Source organism: Budorcas taxicolor, chromosome 23, assembly GCF_023091745.1.
Source record: "Budorcas taxicolor isolate Tak-1 chromosome 23, Takin1.1, whole genome shotgun sequence".
Lineage (NCBI taxonomy): Eukaryota > Metazoa > Chordata > Mammalia > Artiodactyla > Bovidae > Budorcas > Budorcas taxicolor.
Window position 1 is genome coordinate 15,529,629 of NC_068932.1, and position 18,815 is coordinate 15,548,443.

The 18,815-nt window shown below is 44.2% G+C and overlaps 1 protein-coding gene across 1 annotated transcript in view; it reads left to right on the plus strand.

Annotated features, from left to right (window-relative positions):
• Nucleotides 1–18,815, plus strand: part of PLCE1 (phospholipase C epsilon 1) — a 326,931-nt gene that overhangs the window by 226,785 nt on the left and 81,331 nt on the right. The window contains exons 4-6 of the mRNA XM_052660896.1: nt 2,843–2,988; nt 10,384–10,642; nt 12,653–12,858. Coding sequence (XP_052516856.1) covers nt 2,843–2,988; nt 10,384–10,642; nt 12,653–12,858 — 611 coding nt within the window. The remainder of the gene's footprint in view (nt 1–2,842; nt 2,989–10,383; nt 10,643–12,652; nt 12,859–18,815) is intronic.

Consider the following 18,815-nt stretch of genomic DNA (forward strand, 5'->3'; position numbering starts at 1 on the left):
GAGAAGCTAGAGGCAAAGGAGAAAAGGAAAGATATACCTATTTGAATGCAGAGTTCCCAAGAACAGCAAGGAGAGATAAGAAAGCCTACCTCAGTGATCAATGCAAAGAAATAGAGGAAAAGAATAGAATGGGAAAGACTAGAGATCTCTTCAAGAAAATTAGAGATACCTAAGGGAACATTTCATGCAAAGATGGGCTTGATAAAGGACAGAAATGGTATGGACCTAACAGAAGCAGAAGATATTAAGAAAAGGTGGCACAAATACACAGAAGAACTATACAAAAAAGATCTTCATGACCCAGATAACCACAACGGTGTGATCACTCACCTAGAGCCAGACCTCTTGGAGTGCAAAGTCAAGTGGACCTTAGGAAGCATCACTACAAACAAAGCTAGTGGAGGTGATGGAATTCCAGTTGAGCTATTTCAAATCCTAAAAGGTGATGCTGTGAAAGTGCTGCACTCAATATGCCAGCAAATTTGGAAAACTCAACAGTGGCCACAGGACTAGAAAAGGTACGTTTTCATTCCAATCCCAAAGAAAGGCAATGCCACAGAGTGTTTGAACTACTGCACAATTGCAGTCATCTCACACAATAGCAAAATAATACCCCAGATTCTCCAAGCCAGGCTTCAACAGTCTGTGAACCATGAAATTCTAGATGTTCAAGCTGGATTTAGAAAAGGCAGAGGAACCAGAGATCAAATTGCCAATATCCGCTGGATCATTGATAAAGCAGGAGAGTTCCAGAAAAACATCTACTTCTGCTTTATTGATTACACCAAAGCATTTGACTGTTTGGATCACAACAAACTGGAAAATTCTTAAAGAGATGGGAATACCAGACCACCTTACCTGCCTCCTGAGAAATCTGTATGCAGGTGAAGAAGCAACAGTTAGAACTGGACATGGAACAACAGACTGGTTCCAAATCAGGAAAGGAGTACATCAAGGCTGTATATTGTCACCCTGCTTATTTAACTTATATGCAGAGTACATCATATGAAATGCTGGGCTGGATGAAGCACAAGGTGGAATCAAGATTGCTGGGAGAAATATTCATAAGCTATTCAGATGACACCACCCTTATGGCAGAAAGTGAAGAAGAACTAAAGAGCCTCTTGATGAAAGTGAAAGAGGCTCTCGTGAAAAAGTTGGTTTAAAGCTCAACATTTAGAAAACTAAGATCATGGCATCTGGTCCTATCACTGCATGGCAAATAGATGGGGAAACAATGGAAACAGTGACAGACTTTATTTTCTTGGGCTCCAAAATCACTGCAGATGGTGACTACAGCCATGAAATTAAAAGACACTTGCTCCTTGGAAGAAACGCTATGACCAACCTAGACAGCATATTAAAAGGCAGAGACTACTTTGCCGACAAAGGTCCGTCTAGTCAAAGCTATGGTTTTTCCAGTAGTCATGTATGGATATGAGAGTTGGACTATAAAGAAAGCTGAGCACAGAAGAATTGATGCTTTTGAACTGTGTTGCTGAAGAAGACTCTTGAGAGTCTCTTGGACTTCAAGGAGATCAAACCAGTTAATCCTAAATGAAATCATTCCTGAATATTCATTGGAAGGACTTATGCTGAAGCTGAAACTCCAATACTTTGGCCACCTGATATGAAGAACTGACTCATTGGAAAAGATTCTGATGCTGGGAAAGATTGAAGGTGGGAGGAGAAAGGGACGACAGAGGATGAAATTGTTGGATGGCATCACCAATTGGATGGACATGAGTGTGTTTAAGCTCTGGGAGTTGGTGATGGACAGGGAAGCCTGGCGTGCTGCAGTCCATAGGGTCGCAAAGACTCGGACAGAGCTACTGAACTGAACTGAACTAATTCTCCAGTCTGTGCAGTAGAAAGGCAAATCACATTAGACTAAATTTAAGCCTAGAGGAGAACAGTATCTACATTAGGTGTTTAGTGAGTAGTTAATAGTGACACCTTGGGGACACATATTGTTCGTGTGTGTGTGCTCAGTTGTGTTCAACCCTTTGCTACCCCATAGACTGTAGCCTGCCAGGCTCCTCTCTTGGTGTGATTTTTCAGGCAAGAATACTGGAATGGGTTGCCGTTTCCTCAGGGGATCTTCCCGTAACCTGCATCTACTGCATCTCCTGCTTGGCTAAGATGGATTCTTCACCTCTGAGCCACCAGGGGCACACACCTCAGTTCAGTTTCAGGCTTTGCCACCTATTGGTTGGGAACTTTGAGCAAGTCTCTTAGGCCCTCTGTCCTTCAGTTTCCTCATCTATAAAATGAGCATAATTATGGCTCCTGACTCTGAGGATTGTTGTGAGAGATACATGAGTTAACATATATGAAGTGTATGAACAGTAACGTAAGTGCTATGTTGGTTCTAGTATTTAGTCATTGGAGGAGCATAATAGATAATGCATTTGTGTAAGATAGTTCAAAAAGTTTTTGTGTTTTTTCATTTAATATTATGCATTGTTCTCTTTGACAAGTGGACTTTTGTTCATGTGCGAAGTGCACTGATTGCATTTATTCTTGCTCCATCAGTCAAATACATTTAAATCATCATTACCTTTAGGCTTTGTTTTCCTATGGTCTCATGGAATTTTATAGATGAAAAGGGATTATATGAATTACCTTTCAGCTTCATTTTAAAGGTGAAGATTAACAGAGAGGTTAATCCCATTGCAAAAGCACTGATGGAGCTAGAGCTTCAGTTCAGTCTCTTGGCAGGGTCCTCCATTTCCTAATACTAAAGTGACTTAAAAACAACAACAACATTTTTCTCATGAGAAAGTATGTGTCAAGCTTCCCTGGCCTGGTTTCAGTGGACGCCCCTCTCTGCATTCTACAGGTGAGCTCCTGGGTGACGTGGCTGATCCTCGCAGCGGGCTCCATGGAGGAGAAGCGGGAAGTCTTCTCATACTTGGTTCATGTGGCCAAATGCTGCTGGAACATGGGCAACTACAACGCCGTCATGGAGTTCTTGGCCGGCCTCAGGTATGGGCAGTGGAATATGGTTGTCTGGGGTTTCTTCTTAACAGCTGAATGGCACTGAATTAATTGTCCGGGTAATCATATTTACCCAAACTAGGCAATTGGTACTGACTATTTGGGGGAAATATATTAACTTCTGTTAGTGTCACAATTCCTGTTCCTCAGAGGTGCTGCAGAATTAAGCAGGCATGATCCTACTCCGCTGTGTCTGCCCTGATCCCAGGCTCTTGGGCAGGCTGAGTGTCTGATTGCTTAACTCCGTCAACACCATCACTGACCCCCCTTTCCCCTTCCTGCCATGTGTGCCCCACTGTTACCTATCTCTTCCTGGATCTACCTTACAAATTACCCAGCACTGTAAGCTGCCAATGACTGACTGCCGTCACCAATAACAGTGGCTTATGTTGATAATAAGCACTGAATAATGTTAGCTGTCATTTTTATTGAACATTGACTACATGTCAAGCACTGGACTAAGCATGTTCCGTGCATTAAAACTTTCGATTGTCAGAACAATTTTTTGAGGTAGATACTATTATTATTTCCACACCAGATGAAAGAAGAAACGTCTAACTAAGAAAGAAAAAATTTAGTCACTCACCCAAGGTCACCTGGTGTGGCCAGGATGTGAATGCAGGCCACCTTGATTTCAGAGCCTGAGCCCTTAACTTCTATGATACCTTCCTCTTACACCTTCTCCATCTAGCTAATAATAAGATCAGCATTCTATCATTAAAGCCTCCAGCTGTATTCCCTTTAAGCATCAGTTATCTTGCATGAAATAGCTGCCCCTCACTCTTGTGGGTGGTAGGGTGGTATGAGGAAGAAGAGGATGAATGGTGGAATTAGAATAACAGGGAATCAAATCCTGGCTCCCCTGTGGAACAGCTGTGTGATCTAGTTACTCGACCTCATTAAACTTCAGTTTCTTCACCTGCAAATGGGGGCAATAATAAAAAGCACCTATCTCTTTGCATAGGATTTAATGAGACAATGTAAAGTGTTGAGTATGTGTGTCTGGCATATAGTAAGGCTCAAAAAGAGAACTTGTCATTGCTGCTGTTGTTGTCTAAGATTCGTCTTCCCAATGAAGATCTATAAATAGATCTTGCTTCATAACATTTCAAGGTTTTTCTTTGATTCTCCAGGCCTGACATAGGGGTTCAGGATTGGGGGTGGAGAGGAAAATTTTTCGTTGGAAATTTTTTTGTCCTTTTGAACTTTCTCAACTAAGAATAAACTCACATGATCATGTCATTGGCATTTAAAATGGTCATACAAATGCACTAAGCATGGCTCAAAAGAAGGAAAAATAGGAAAGTACTGGGTGAAGAAAAGGCTATATGCAGATGATTCGGTTCTGTTTGTGATAAATTTTCTACAAAGAATCTGTGCTACTTTTCTTTTTTAATATTTATTTATTTGGCTGCACAAGATCTTAGTTGTAGCATGCAGGATCTTTCATTGTGGCGTGCCAGCTTCTCTCTAGTTGCAACATGCAGGCTTAGTTGCCCCACAGCATGTGGGATCTTAGTTGCCCAAGCAGGGATCAAACCCACATCCTCTGCATTGGAAGGCAGATTCTTAACTGCTGGACCACCAGGGAAGTCCCTGCATTATTTTTCTTTAAAAAAAAAAATAGAGATCATACTATGATAAAATAGTTCTGTTTTAATGATGCTTGGGCTTCCCTGGTGGCTCAGTGGTAAAGAACCCACCTGCAGTGCAGGAGATGCAAGAGATCCCTGGGCGTGGACGATCCCTCGAAAGAGGAGGTGACAACCCACTCCAGTATTCTTGCTGGGAAAATCCCATGGATGGAAGAACTTGGGGGGCTACAGACCCCCTTGTGGGCTAGGGTTGCAAAGAGTCAGACACGACTGAGCAACTAAGCACACACATACAATGGTTGTGGTTGACTGGCAAACTGGTGCTGACTATTGTCTGGGGACCTTGCTTCCTCTCTTCTGGATGTTACCATCCTCACAGCATGGCAGCTGGCTCCCTCCAAAGTGAACAATCCAAAAGAACAAGGCAGGGACTTCCCTGGTGGTCCAGGGGTTAAGAGCCTGACTGCCAAGGCAGGGGACATGGGTTTGATCCTTGATCTGGGAACTGAGATCCTACATGCCAGCGGGCAGCTGAGCCTGTGCACCACACCTGTTGAACCCTTGCACTCTGGAGCCCATGCACCGCAACTACTGAGCCCTGGAGCCCAGTTACTAAAACCCATTGCCTAGAGCCTGTGCTCTGCAACAAGGCAAACCACTGCAATAAGAAGCCTGCACAACACAGCTAGGGAGTAGCCCCCGCTCACCACAGCTAGAGAAAGCCTGCACACAGCAACCAGTGCTGCCAAGAGTCAATCAATGAATGGAAAGAGCAAGGCAGAAGCTGCGGCACTTTTTACGTCCTGGCCTCAGGAGTCACACACTGTCCACTTCTGCCATATTATACTGATCATGTAGGACCAGCACTGGCTCACTGTGGGTGGGGACCACACCGCAGCAGGAAGTGTGGATCTTTGGAGGCCATCTTGGAGGTTGGCTGCCACGTACCATGTATTAGAGAGTCTCTTGATACAAAGAATAGCCTCATAATGCCCAGTGGAGGCCTTGGGGAAATGTGACTTTTAGACCCAACTTAGTTTGAATTCAAAATCCAAGAAGTCCATGTGAAAGTGAAAGTTGCTCAATCATGTCTGACTCTTTGCAACCCCATGAGCTATAGTCCATGGAATTCTCCAGGCCAAAATACTGGAGTGGGTAGCCTTTCCCTTCTCCAGGAGATCTTCCCAATGCAGGGATTGAACCCAGGTATCCTGCATTGCAGGTGGATTCTTTACCAGCTGAGCCACCAGGGAAGTCTATCAGTTCAGTTCAGTTCAGTCTCTCAGTCATGTCCGATTCTTTGCGACCCCATGAATCGCAGCACACCAGGCCTCCCTGTCCATCACCAACTCCCAGAGTTCACTCAGACTCACATCCATCGAGTCAGTGATGCCATCCAGCCATCTCATCCTCTGTTGTCCCCTTCTCCTCCTGCCCCCAATCCCTCCCAGCATCAGAGTCTTTTCCAATGAGTCAACTCTTCGCATGAGGTGGCCAAAGTACTGGAGTTTCAGCTTCAGCATCATTCCTTCCAAAGAAATCCCAGGGCTGATCTCCTTTAGAATGGACTGGTTGGATCTCCTTGCAGTCCAAGGGACTCTCAAGAGTCTTCTCCAACAACACAGTTCAAAAACATCAATTCTTTGGCACTCAGGTTTCTTCACCGTCCAAGTTTCACATCCATACATGACCACTGGAAAAACCGTAGCCTTGACTAGGCAGACCTTTGTTGGCAAAGTAATATCTCTGCTTTTGAATATGCTGTCTAGGTTGGTCATAACTTTTCTTCTAAGGAGTAAGTGTCTTTTAATTTCCTGGCTGCAGTCACCATCTGCAGTGATTTTGGAGCCCCCAAAAATAAAGTCTGACACTGTTTCTACTGTTTCCCCATCTATTTGCCATGAAGTGATGGGACCGGATGCCATGATCTTCGTTTTCTGAATGTTGAGCTTTAAGCCGACTTTTTACTTTGACATGCAGAGCGCAGCCGAGAGGGAAGTCTATAGAGCCAGGTAATTCTTGCTTAGATGCGAAGTAATGTCAAAGCAGCTAAAGCTTACCACTGATTCCTGGCTACCCCAATCCCACTGCTACCTAGTTTTACACTCCTGTATTTGGCTTAAGGCTGAATTAGTCTTTACAAATAGATGGGTAAAACTACCAGGTTTAATAGTTCGTCAGCCAGAACAGTAGATACAGGAGGTAAGTTACTAGATGTCCTTACGATGGAATGATTGTGGAAGAAGAGCTCACATGTGCACTTTCAAGTCTGAAAGTATTTAGATTACAAGTAATTGAACTGCATCAAGATAACTGAATTTTTTTATTTTTAAAACAATTAGAGGAGAAGGGGGCACAACCTTATTGTGAAGTGACTGCTTTTCTGTCACCTTTGTACATTTTGCTTTCTCAAACTAAATTCTCAGCTGTTTACAGGAAATGAGCAGAAGTACAAAGATTTACATGCAGCAATATTTACTCAATGTTAATGGCAATATAAAATAACCCAAATGTCAATGACACCTTGGTTTTAAAATAATAAAATAAAATAACCCAATGAACAATAATAGAAAAATGAAGGAAATAACATGATGCATCCACACACTGGAGTATTATTTAATCACCAAAAACAATGTTTATAATAATTTTAATATCATAGGACATCAAGTAACATACAATATATAAAACTACCTGGGAACAAAGCTGTCCATACTTAATAACCTCAGCAATATTTATACAACAAAAGGTATAAAATATTTAGACCAGACAGACACAAATAGGATAAGTACTGGAAGGAAATATACCTACTGTTGTCTGTGGTTGGAAGAGCTGTGAGTGGATTTTCTATATTTTTGGTATTGTCGAGATTGCCTACAATGGGCATACCTTTTTAATCATGAAAAGAAATAAAGTTTCTTTTTTAAAAGTGTCAGTTCTCAGTCTAACAAAAACCCATGGCTCTTTACAAAGGTTTGTCTCCTGCCCCACCCACATATCATGACTCAGGAAAAAAATGATGATCAGATAATGAGAACCAAGTCTCATTCATGTGTTCACTTCATTTATTTAAACCTCCATCCCTTGACCCCAAATGGATTCTCACCACCTTATAAGGAACTGGTTGTAGGACAAGTTGAACCCAGTGGGGTGAAATCAGGAGACAGTTTTATTTTTCTGACCTCACTGTCTTTCAAACCTGCTGATTGGCTCTTCTTCCCCCGAACTCTGGAATGTACCTTGGGCCCCCTGTATCTTTCCCCGTCACTTGTGTAGTTAATAAGTCATCTCCTTCACCTATGCCCTTGAGCGCTAGTGAACCCCAGAATTGTAGGCAGGTTGCCTACAGTGTGACATCGTTTGTATAAAGTTTAAAATGCACAACAATTGTACAAACTGCTTAGCAATATCTGCCCAAGTTGAGAAAGTATGAGGAATTGTCAGGGAAGGAACGCAATAAAGTTGCAGTCATGGTCCCTTGTGGTGAGGAAGGGAGGCGGGTGTGTTCACAGAGGAGTCTTCTGGGGCCTCAGCCATATTATGAATGCTGTATTTTTTTAAACTGAGAGGTCGATGCATGAGTGTTTGTTGTGTTGTACTTCTTGATATCTTTTGGATGTCTTAGATATTACCTAATGATTTTTTCGGAGAAGGCAATGGGACCCCACTCCAGTACTCTTGCCTGGAAAATCCCATGGACAGAGGAGCCTGGTGGGCTGCAGTCCATGCGGTCGCTAGAGTCAGACACGACTAAGCGACTTCACTTTCACTTTTCACCTTCATGCATTGGAGAAGGAAATGGCAACCCACTCCAGTGTTCTTGCCTGGAGAATCCCAGGGACGAGGAAGCCTGGTGGGCTGCCTTCTATGGGGTCACACAGAGTCGGACACGACTGAAGTGACTTAGCAGCAGCAGCAGCAGCAGCAATGATTTTTTAATCCAGTCTGATATAAATCAGAGCTTCAAGTTTTCATTTAAAAATTCAAAAAAAGAAGTAAAGGGACTTCCCTGATGGTCCAGTGATTAACACTCCACACTTCCACTGCATGGGACATGGGTTCAATCCCTGGTCAGGAAACTGAGATCCTGTATGCCACACTCCTGCTGCTGCTAAGTCGCTTCAGTCGTGTCTGACTCTTTGTGACCCCATGGACTGTATCCCGCCAGGCTCCTCTGTCCATGAGATTCTCCAGGCAAGAATACTGGAGTGGATTGTCATGCCCTCCTCCAGGGGATCTTGCCAACCCAGGGATCAAACCTGTGTCTCTGATGTCTCCTGCACTGGCAGGCAGGTTGGTTCTTTACCACTAGCGCCACCTGGGAAGAAAAAAAAAGGAAGAAGAGCTTCACCCTTTCCCCAATTTCACAGCCCTACCAGTCTCAGAAAGCTGCAGTAAAAAAGAAAAAAAGCTGTAGTAGGGTGGGAAGATATAATTTATCTTTTCTCTCCCTCTGTCTCCAGCTCAGGGTTCCTGCAGAAAACATGGGCAGGATAGGAGAGAAGAAGGGAGGAGAGGTAAAGGGAGCCAGTCTAACTTGACTGGGGCCGCTGTGATCTGGCCTTGGCGACCCCACAGAGAGCCATGTGGGGTCTTTTCAGGGTCACTTCCTACTTACCTGCCCTAACTCCCCCCAGTTTCTGTCCGGAAGCAACCCCCCGTACCATCACCTGGAAAGGGGTGGTACACCCCCAGCCGACTACTCAGTCCTCCCCCACAGCATTTAGTTCTGGAAGTCCTACCCTTACAGACTCTTTCCACTAGGGCCCCTTATTTGGAGGGAAGCCTTTCAGGATAACTCAAGCCCTGCTGCCTCTCAGGGTCCATTCCAGACTCACAGAAAGCCCCAGCACTTTGCCCACCCAGGCTCTACAGACGCAAAGCACTCCCACCAGATCCTTCCCCCTCACATAGCCATCCCGCGGCCCCAGGCAGCCTCTTGTGTTTAAACTTTCCCAGGAAGTCACACACCAGGCAGTCCACATGATCAACAAGCTGCCAGAACATGGGCAAGCCTCTCCATGAAGTTCCCTGAAGCCCCTGAACTTGAGGAGGTCTCCTCCTTCTCACTTACCATGTCCTGACAACCCTCTGCAAAGAAGTCTCCGCTTAGCTGCTCAGACCCAGCTCTCTGCTGATGCAGGGTGGGAAACCTCTGCAGGGAGAACACTTTGAGTCTCCTGGTGACAACACGCTGTCTCACTTCAGAAGGTGGGGTTCAATGTCAGCTGTTGTTCTTAGCAGCAATTTAAACATAGGAAGACTCTCATTTAACATCCTGTTCTGCAAATAATACTTTAAGATAAGGTCCCTCAAGACAGGCCAGTGACTTAATGTCAGTTGAAGCAGTTCAATAGAAGAGGCCCAAACAGGCTTTCTGGGCATCACTGCAGGACTAGCCTCATCCAGTTATGTTTAAAAGATCAAGAGGAGTGGATGGAACACATTTTCTGTGAGTGATCCTCCATAAATATTTGTAAAAACCATATTACCCATCAGGTTTCCCTTTTGGGAAACCAGAAAAACTCAAACTTAAGTTCAGTGCCCACCTTCCGAATTTAGCTCCCCCCACATGTGTTTTTGTATATATCTCTGTTTAATTTCGTGTTTCAATTTATTAAAGTAATATTCACATCACTTGCGGAAGTAGGTGGCAATGTGAATCCTAAGTAAATATTAAAACAGAAAGAAAACATAAACAGAAATGAATTTCATACAGAATTTAAGCTGTTTACTATAAACGGTATTATTTCCACTTTGGCCTAAAAACAATGTCCCTGACTTGCCATAGGTCAAGAAAAGTTTTAAAAATGTGGCAGTTTATGGACCAGTCTGACCTGGAGACCATGAGGAGCCTGAAGGACGCCATGGCCCAGCACGAGTCTTCCTGCGAGTACAGGAAGGTGGTGACCCGAGCGCTGCACATCCCTGGCTGCAAGGTGGTTCCCTTCTGTGGGGTGTTTCTGAAGGAGCTCTGTGAGGTGCTGGACGGAGCCTCTGGCCTCATGAAGCTTTGCCCGAGGTACAATTCGCAGGAAGAGACTCTGGAGGTGAGACCTTTCAAAACTCTCATGATCTGAAGAGTCACTGTTGCCTCCTGGCTTGTCACACACTGAAGCCAGAAGAGAGACATCTCTGAGCCCAGGGTTATCCATTGTCACAGTTGTGTTGAGTAACACTTAAATCCTTGGGGGCTTCCCTGGTGGCTCAGACGGTAAAGAATCTGCCTGCAATGCAGGAGACCTGGGTTCGATTCCTAGATCGGGAAGATCCCCTAGAGAAGGGAATGGCAACCCACTCCAGTATTGTTGTCTGGAGAATTCCATGAACAGAGGAGCCTGGCAGGCTACAGCCCATAAGGTCACAAAGAGTCGGACATTACTGAGCAGCTGACAGTTTCACTTTCACTAGGTCTTGAACATTCCAAAGAAAAGAGGCCTACTAGCACTGTTGGGGCTTTATATTAAGTTAGCTTTAATGGGGCAATGTACAAACGGTGTTGTTTTCCTGGGTGTTTTTTCTTAAAGTTCATGGGATTTTCCTCTCTTGTTTGGTGCAAATGGGTGAAGGGGATATAAGAAGTCAGATGAGAGCAGTAACTTTTTGGGGTCAGTGGAAGAAAGACTGAGGGGAAGTCAGTGCTGCCATTTTTTCCTCCACTCTGGGAATCTGGTGTGTCCTCTAAGGATGCGCTCTGGGCTCCTGATCATGCTGTCCCCAGCCCATTGCTGCTCATTCCCAACCCCCAGCATGGGAAGGACCACATGAGCTTAGACTCAGAGTGTTGGGCAGTGCAGAGAAGAGACACTGAGAAACAGAATATACAGACACCTTTCTATACGGTGTTTAGAAATGAAAGAAGGAATTGAAAGGTGGGAGACTTTATAGAGAAATTTGAGGAGTCCCATGCCCGGAATCTAAAGTCATTCTCACCATGATGCCAGCACCCACTGTTGACCTTACACACACACTCTCCCCCTCTCTCCTTCTCTCTCTCTCTTTCTCACCCTCATTCATACCCCTTCTTAGTGACAGTGGGAAGACTCTCCTAAAACTGCAGCCTCTTCCAGGTCCCCTGGGAGCAAAAGAATTACCTGGTATCAGGAAGACTTAGAGCCCCTGACAGGTGCTGGCAGCATTACTGGCTTCTGTCTCCCTGGCTTGTGAGAGAGGGCATGAAGTGCAAGAAGAGACTTCCCCAGTATTTCAGCGGTAAAGATTCTGCCCGCAGTGCAGGAGACACAAGTTCAATCCCTGGGTTGGGAAGATCTCCTGGAGGAGGAAGTAGCTACTCACTCCAATGTTATTGCCTGAAAAAATCCCATGAACAGAGGAGCCTGGCAGGCTACAGCCCACGAGTCAGAAAGAGTCAGACATGACTTAGCGACTCAATAACAACAACAAAAAAAAGTGCAAGAAATTAAGCAGAAAGCTTAAAGCAAGCCCCCCAAGCTGTCCCCGCACTGGCTGCCTCACATCTCAGAAGTAGGGAACTCCATATCTCATGGCCTAGCCATCCCTCTGACCTCTGATGGGAGATTCTTCCCTGGTTACAAATATAGACAATAAGAGCTTATAAATCATCAAGAAGCCTCTGTGTTACTGTTAAGATATATGGGAAATAAAGCAAAATGTCCCCCTTCCTTGATCATTTCCTTGGGCCCCAGTAATTTTATCTGGTTCCATAGAATAATAGATTTCTGTCATGGTTTTTCTCAGTTCTCACTATAGGAATAAAATAACTCTGTCCTTCCTCTGTAAAGTGGCTAATCTTATCCCTAGGGAACCTTGAAATAATATTGCTTTTTGTGTTATAAACTCGAAGTGGAGTGTTGATTCCTAGAGGGACTGAAGTTGTCTTAGTGGAAACAAGAGTAAGTCTGGTATTTCATGTGGTGAAAGGAAAAAATGTGTTTCCTGGAGGTTGGTTTTCCCCCCAATAAAATAGGCACAAATGCCATTATTTATGACTGTTATGATTTCGTTTCTCTAGCCAAGTAGGTTATTTAGATGTAGTATGTGAAGCTGCGATAACGAATCCTCAATATATTTCTCTGTAGTTTGTAGCCGATTATAGTGGACAAGATAATTTCTTACAACGAGTGGGACAGAATGGTTTAAAGAATTCAGAGAAGGAGTCCACCGTCAACAGCATCTTTCAGATCATCAGGAGCTGCAGTCGAAGTCTGGAGACAGAGGAGGAGGACAGCTCCAGTGAAGGGAGCAGCTCCGGGAAAAATTCCCTGAAGGATAAAGCCCGATGGCAGTAAGTTTTACATGGGATGTTTTACATGGGATGTTTTACATGGGATTTAAAAATTGGGATTCTCATCTCTTCTTTTTCCTACTCCAGTTTGGTTTCAGGTTGTAAATAGCATCCATGTATGTGTTAGTTGCTCAGTCGTGTGCAGTTCTTTGCAGAGCGGCTTCCCTGGTGGCTCAGATGCTAAAGCGTCTGCCTGCAATGCAGCAGACCCGGATTCGATCCCTGGGTCAGGAAGATCCCCTGGAGAAGGAAATGGCAACCTACTCCGGTACTTTTGCCTGGAAAATGCCATGGACAGAGGAGCCTGGTAGGCTACAGTCCATGGGGTCGCAGAGAATCGGACACGACTGACTGACTTCACTTTCACTTTCAGACTGTGGCCCACCAGGCTCCACTGTCCATGGAATTTCCCAGGCAAGAATACTGGGGTGGGTTGCCATTCCCTTCTCCAATAGTATCCAGGGTATACATTATAAATCAACTATACTTTGATGTGTTTGTGTATGTATGTTAGTTGCTCACTTGTGTCTGACTCTTTGCAACCCCATGGACTATAGCCCGCCAGGCTCCTCTGTCTACGGAATTTTCCAGGCAGGAATGCTGGAGTGGGCTGCATTTCCTCCTGCAGGGGATCTTCCCGACCCAGGGATTGAATTGGCATCTCCTGTATTTCTTGCCCTGGCAGGCTAATTTTACCACTGTGTCACCTGGGAAGCCCCAATACTTCAATTAAAAAACTAATTTTTAAAAAAGGGTTTATTAGTTACTGGGTAAGGCATGGGGCAAATATTAACATTTTTTAAATCAAATATACTGATTTAGCGGCAGAGAAGGCAATGACAACCCACTCCAGTACTCTTGCCTGGAAAATTCCATGGACGGAGGAGCCTGGTAGACTGCAGTCTATGGGGTCAAGAAGAGTCAGACACGACTGAGTGACTTCACGTTCACTATTCACTTTCATGCGTTGAAGGAAATGGCGACCCACTCCAGTGTTCTTGCCTGGAGAATCCCAGGGACGGGGGAGCCTGGTGGGCTGCCGTCTATGGGGTTGCACAGAGTCGGACACGACTGAAGCGACTTAGCAGCAGCAGCAGCAGCAGCAGCAGGCCTGGAGTCAGTCATACCCGGAAATCAGCACTGTTGCAGCTCCCCCAGCTTCTGATGATTCTAAGGCAGCTCATCAATGACTGACAAGCGCTGCAGTGCTTCCAGGATCTCACTTTCAGGTGGCATCTGCAGCGTTGTGATTGCTTGGCTGTTTTGATTGCTGTTTATTGACAAGCATTGCAGTCTACCCATGACATGCTTGCTTAACCCAAGACCAAATGAGAAGTTCAGAAATCAATGGTCTTAGGGTAGGCATTGCATCTCTTCAAGGCCATTTACTCATGGTCAAGCCCAACTCAAAGCAGAGTCTGGTCCACCTGGAAGAATCCTTGAGCATGAGCCCAAAGCAGAACATCTGCTGGCTTTGACATCTTGGCCACAAAAGGTTCTATTTGTGTGGCATACTCACGAGTCATACCTGGCAGTTGTCTCCCAGTCCTTGTCAGACATCGCTGTTTGTTTTGCAAAGTCTTTCCTGGATGACTGTGTGTGTATGAGCCTACATCGGGAAGAGACAGTGTTTCTGGAAAATAATTCCTTTGGAATTGTAGTGCTGGATCCTCAGAATCAGTTGTGAGCACAGAAATGAACACCTTGTGCCTGAATCCCAAGCATTGTTATTAAAGAGATGAACCTATATTCCCGGTTTTTCCAAAGTCTTTGAGCTTTTTTCCAAACCTCATCTCCTAGCTCATTCCCCCATAGGGGATCCAGGTGCTCAAAATGAACCAATATTGCCCTTACCACGGTGTCACATCCTTAAAGCTCAAATTTCACAAGTAGTTTCTACCGATTGTTCTTTTTAAGTTGGTCTCAAGTCAAAGATTATTTGAAAGTTTCTCACTAATTTTTGTGATGTTGGTGCCACCATATATAAATAGAGAGAGGACCATCTACACATAAGCACAGAGGCCTCTCATAGCCCTTAACTCCTTAATCTCCATCTACCTCTGTCTACCTGTCTCTATACACAGGTACCTGAGTATATATCTACATCCTCCCACAAAATATTTTGTAGATGCTTATAAGAATAAATGTAAATAATCGAAGGTATGAAGGGAAAAGGAAAGCAGGATAGGAAAAAATAAAGCATACAGAAACGTATACTATATAGTCTTTACAGTGACTAAATTTTGTTCTGAGATAGTGACCATAAAAAAGGGAATCAGGAGTCACAGTCTTTGTAAGAAAAATCAAACAGATGTTTGGGAGAAGCATACCTGTTCCTCATACTGAGATCTGGCTGAAATTCCTTCCTTAAATCCTCCAATAAAGGATATATCATCTCTGAATAGATAAAATTTCATATGATTTTTTTTTATATAACAACCTTCACTTGGGGCTGTGTGTGTGTGTGTGTAGATGTATATGTTACTTATAGGTGTTCTCAAAATACTTTCAGGAATGCTTATGACTCAGCTGGTAAAGAATCTGCCTGCAGTGCAGGAAACCTGGGTTCAATCCCTGGGTTGGAAAGATCCCTTGGAGAAGGGAACAGCTACCCACTCCAGTATTCTGACCTAGAGAATTCCATGGACTGTATAGTCCATGGGGTCGCAAAGAGTCGTGGACATGACTTTCACTTCACTTCACTTCACTTTTGGTTGAAACTCAGAGACCAGGCCTCTGAGTTTTTCTTTACCATCTTTTTCCTTTTGACTGGATTTCCTTCAAATTTCATACCTCATACCATCACCTCTTTTGAAATCATTATTTTCAATTCTCTGCTTGTTCCTTTGTCCCCTCCCTAATCATTTTATCATCTACATTCTAAGATCACTGCTTTTCTACTTCCCATTTTCTAGATGCCGCTTGTAAGCACTCTTGGAGGGGAAAAGAAGCACAAAACTGCAAATTCTTCTTTTACAAAAACCCAAGAAGTCAGGTTGAAATCCTGACATTGAAATTTTTGTACCTCTGTACTGGTAAACTTCCTTACCCTACATGATGGCTATTTTGAAAAGAACTACTGATGAGGTTGGGGTGTTTAAGAGATGAGGGTGGGGGTGTTTAAGAGAATTCACTGAAACCGGATCAGCAAGCACTGTTCCTGGGACCATCTGCCAGGACTTGGGAATCCATTTCTGATCCAGAGTCCTGCATTAAAATATCCAGTACAAGGCAGTGTGTGAAAAAGGGATTTCCAGATCTCAAAACCCAAGGGAACTGTGCTTTGTTGTTGATTTGGCTGAAATAAAGATTCTGTAAACAGTAACCTCCAGCCCCTTTCCTATGGCAGCCACCAACCCTGTGAAAATTACATCAGAGAAAGAAGGGATGATCTCATGGTCATTTGGTTCACCCAACCTGTAGGGTGCTCTAATAATTCTTCTCAAACATCTCAGCTACTCCTGCCAGAACACCTACTCAAAACATTGACAGAAACCCCAGAAATAATTCATAAAAAATTCAAGACCTCAGCAGGAAAGGAACAGGGTTGAAATAATCTCAAAATGTCAGTGAGATCTTAAGGGCATCAACTTATCATCTCCGTGTACAGTTGAGAAAGTGGTACCTGGAGAGGTGAAGTCGCTTCCCTAAGTGGTGCCTAGCAGAGCTGGGTTATGAGCCTGACCACGTGATCAACTGCAGGGCAGGATCTTTCCTCCTGCAGTGTTGAAGGCATTTCTTGTCACTGTGGAACCCTCAACTTCTTTTTATTTCTAGTTCCTATAGATTAGGAGCATCTAAACATGGCATCTGGTCCCATCACTTCATGGGAAATAGATGGGGAAACAGTGGAAACAGTGTCAGACTTTATTTTTGGGGGGCTCCAAAATCACTGCAGATGGTGATTGCAGCCATGAAATTAAAAGACGCTTACTCCTTGGAAGGAAAGTTATGACCAACCTAGAGAGCATATTCAAAAGCAGAGACATTACTTTGTCAACAAAGGTCCATCTAGTCAAGGCTATGGTTTTTCCTGTGCTCATGTATGGATGTGAGAGTTGGACTGTGAAGAAAGCTGAGTGCCGAAGAATTGATGTTTTTGAACTGTGTTGTTGGAGAAGACTCTTGAGAGTCCCTTGGACTGCAAGGAGATCCAACCAGTCCATTCTAAAGGAGATCAGCCCTGGGATTTCTTTGGAAGGAATGATGCTGAAGCTGAAACTCCAGTACTTTGGCCACCTCATGTGAAGAGTTGACTCATTGGAAAAGACTCTGATGCTGGGAGGGATTGGGGGCAGGAGGAGAAGGGGACGACAGAGGGTGAGATGGCTGGATGGCATCACCGACTCGATGGACGTGACTTCGGGTGAACTCCAGGAGTTGGTGATGGACAGGGAGGCCTGGCGTGGTTCAATTCATGGGGTCGCAAAGAGTCAGACATGACTGAGCCACTGAACTGAACTGAAATTCTAAAAGTGGTCCAGTTACATTTCATATGACCTATAAAGCTCATTAATAATGACTTTTCAAATTCACCAGTATGAAGAATAAATAAGTTTTGCTTGTGTGAGTGTAAGTCATGAAGGCATAAGAGTAGCATATGGCACTATTGTAGGAAAATGGAAATTAAGACTATTTTGGTGTATAGAAAAGAGTGTTGGGTGATATAGGAGCCACAAGTTCTTATTATCAATATTGTCCACCCTCTCTAAAATACTGCTTTAAAAGGATTATTCCATTTGGAAAAGTTGGATATAAGCAGATAACAAGTTCAGGCAGAACCTTAGAAGGGAGGCTGTTTGGGATGATTCAGAACTCAAAGCTTGCAGTCACATTGTCTGGGACTGAATGTTGCCCCCATCACATACTATTTGTGTCACCGGGTAGGTGACTTAATCTTGCTGTTGGGCTGTGCTTAGTCTGTCAGTCGTGTCTGATTCTTTGCGACCCCATGGGCTGTAGCCCACTAGGGTCCTCTATCCATGGGATTCTCCAGGCAAGAATATTGGAGTGGGTTGCCATGCCCTCCTCCAGGGGATCTTCCCAACCCAATGATCAAACCCAGGACTTCTGCATTGCAGGCAGATTCTTTACCTTCTGAGCGACCTGGGAAGCCTACCAAGCCTCAATTTTGTAATCTATAAAATGGGAATGATTATAATGCTTTATTTATAAGATTGTTGTAAAGATTATGTGAGAGGATACATGTAAAATAAGGGATTTTGCATTATAAAGGCATATAAATGGTGGCTATTGTAATTAATGCCTACCATCACAAATAGCAGAGACCTTAGCTCAACATTCAGAATACGAAGATCATGGCATCTGGTCCCATCCCTTCATGGCAAATAGATGGGGAAACAGTGGAAACAGTGTCAGACTTTATTTTGGGGGGCTCCAAAATCACTGCAGATGGTGACTGCAGCCAGGAAATTAAAAGACGCCTACTCCTTGGAAGAAAAGTTATGACCAACCTAGACAGCATATTCAAAAGCAGAGACATTACTTTGCCGACTAAGGTCCATCTAGTCAAGGCTATGGTTTTTCCAGTGCTCATGTATGGATGTGAGAGTTGTACTGTGAAGAAGAATGAGCGCCGAAGAATTGATGCTTTTGAACTGTGGTGTTGGAGAAGACTCTTGAGAGTCCCTTGGACTGCAAGGAGATCCAACCAGTCCATTCTGAAGGAGATCAGCCCTGGGACTTCTTTGGAAGGAATGATGCTAAAGCTGAAACTCCAGTACTTTGGCCACCTCATGCGAAGAATTGACTCATTGGAAAAGATTCTGATGCTGGGAGGGATTGGGGGCAGGAGAAGAAGGGGACGACAGAGGATGAGATGGCTGGATGGCATCACTGACTCGATGGACGTGAGTCTGAGTGAGTTCCGGGAGTTGATGATGGACAGGGAGGCCTGGCGTGCTGCGATTCATGGGGTCGCAAAGAGTCGAACACAA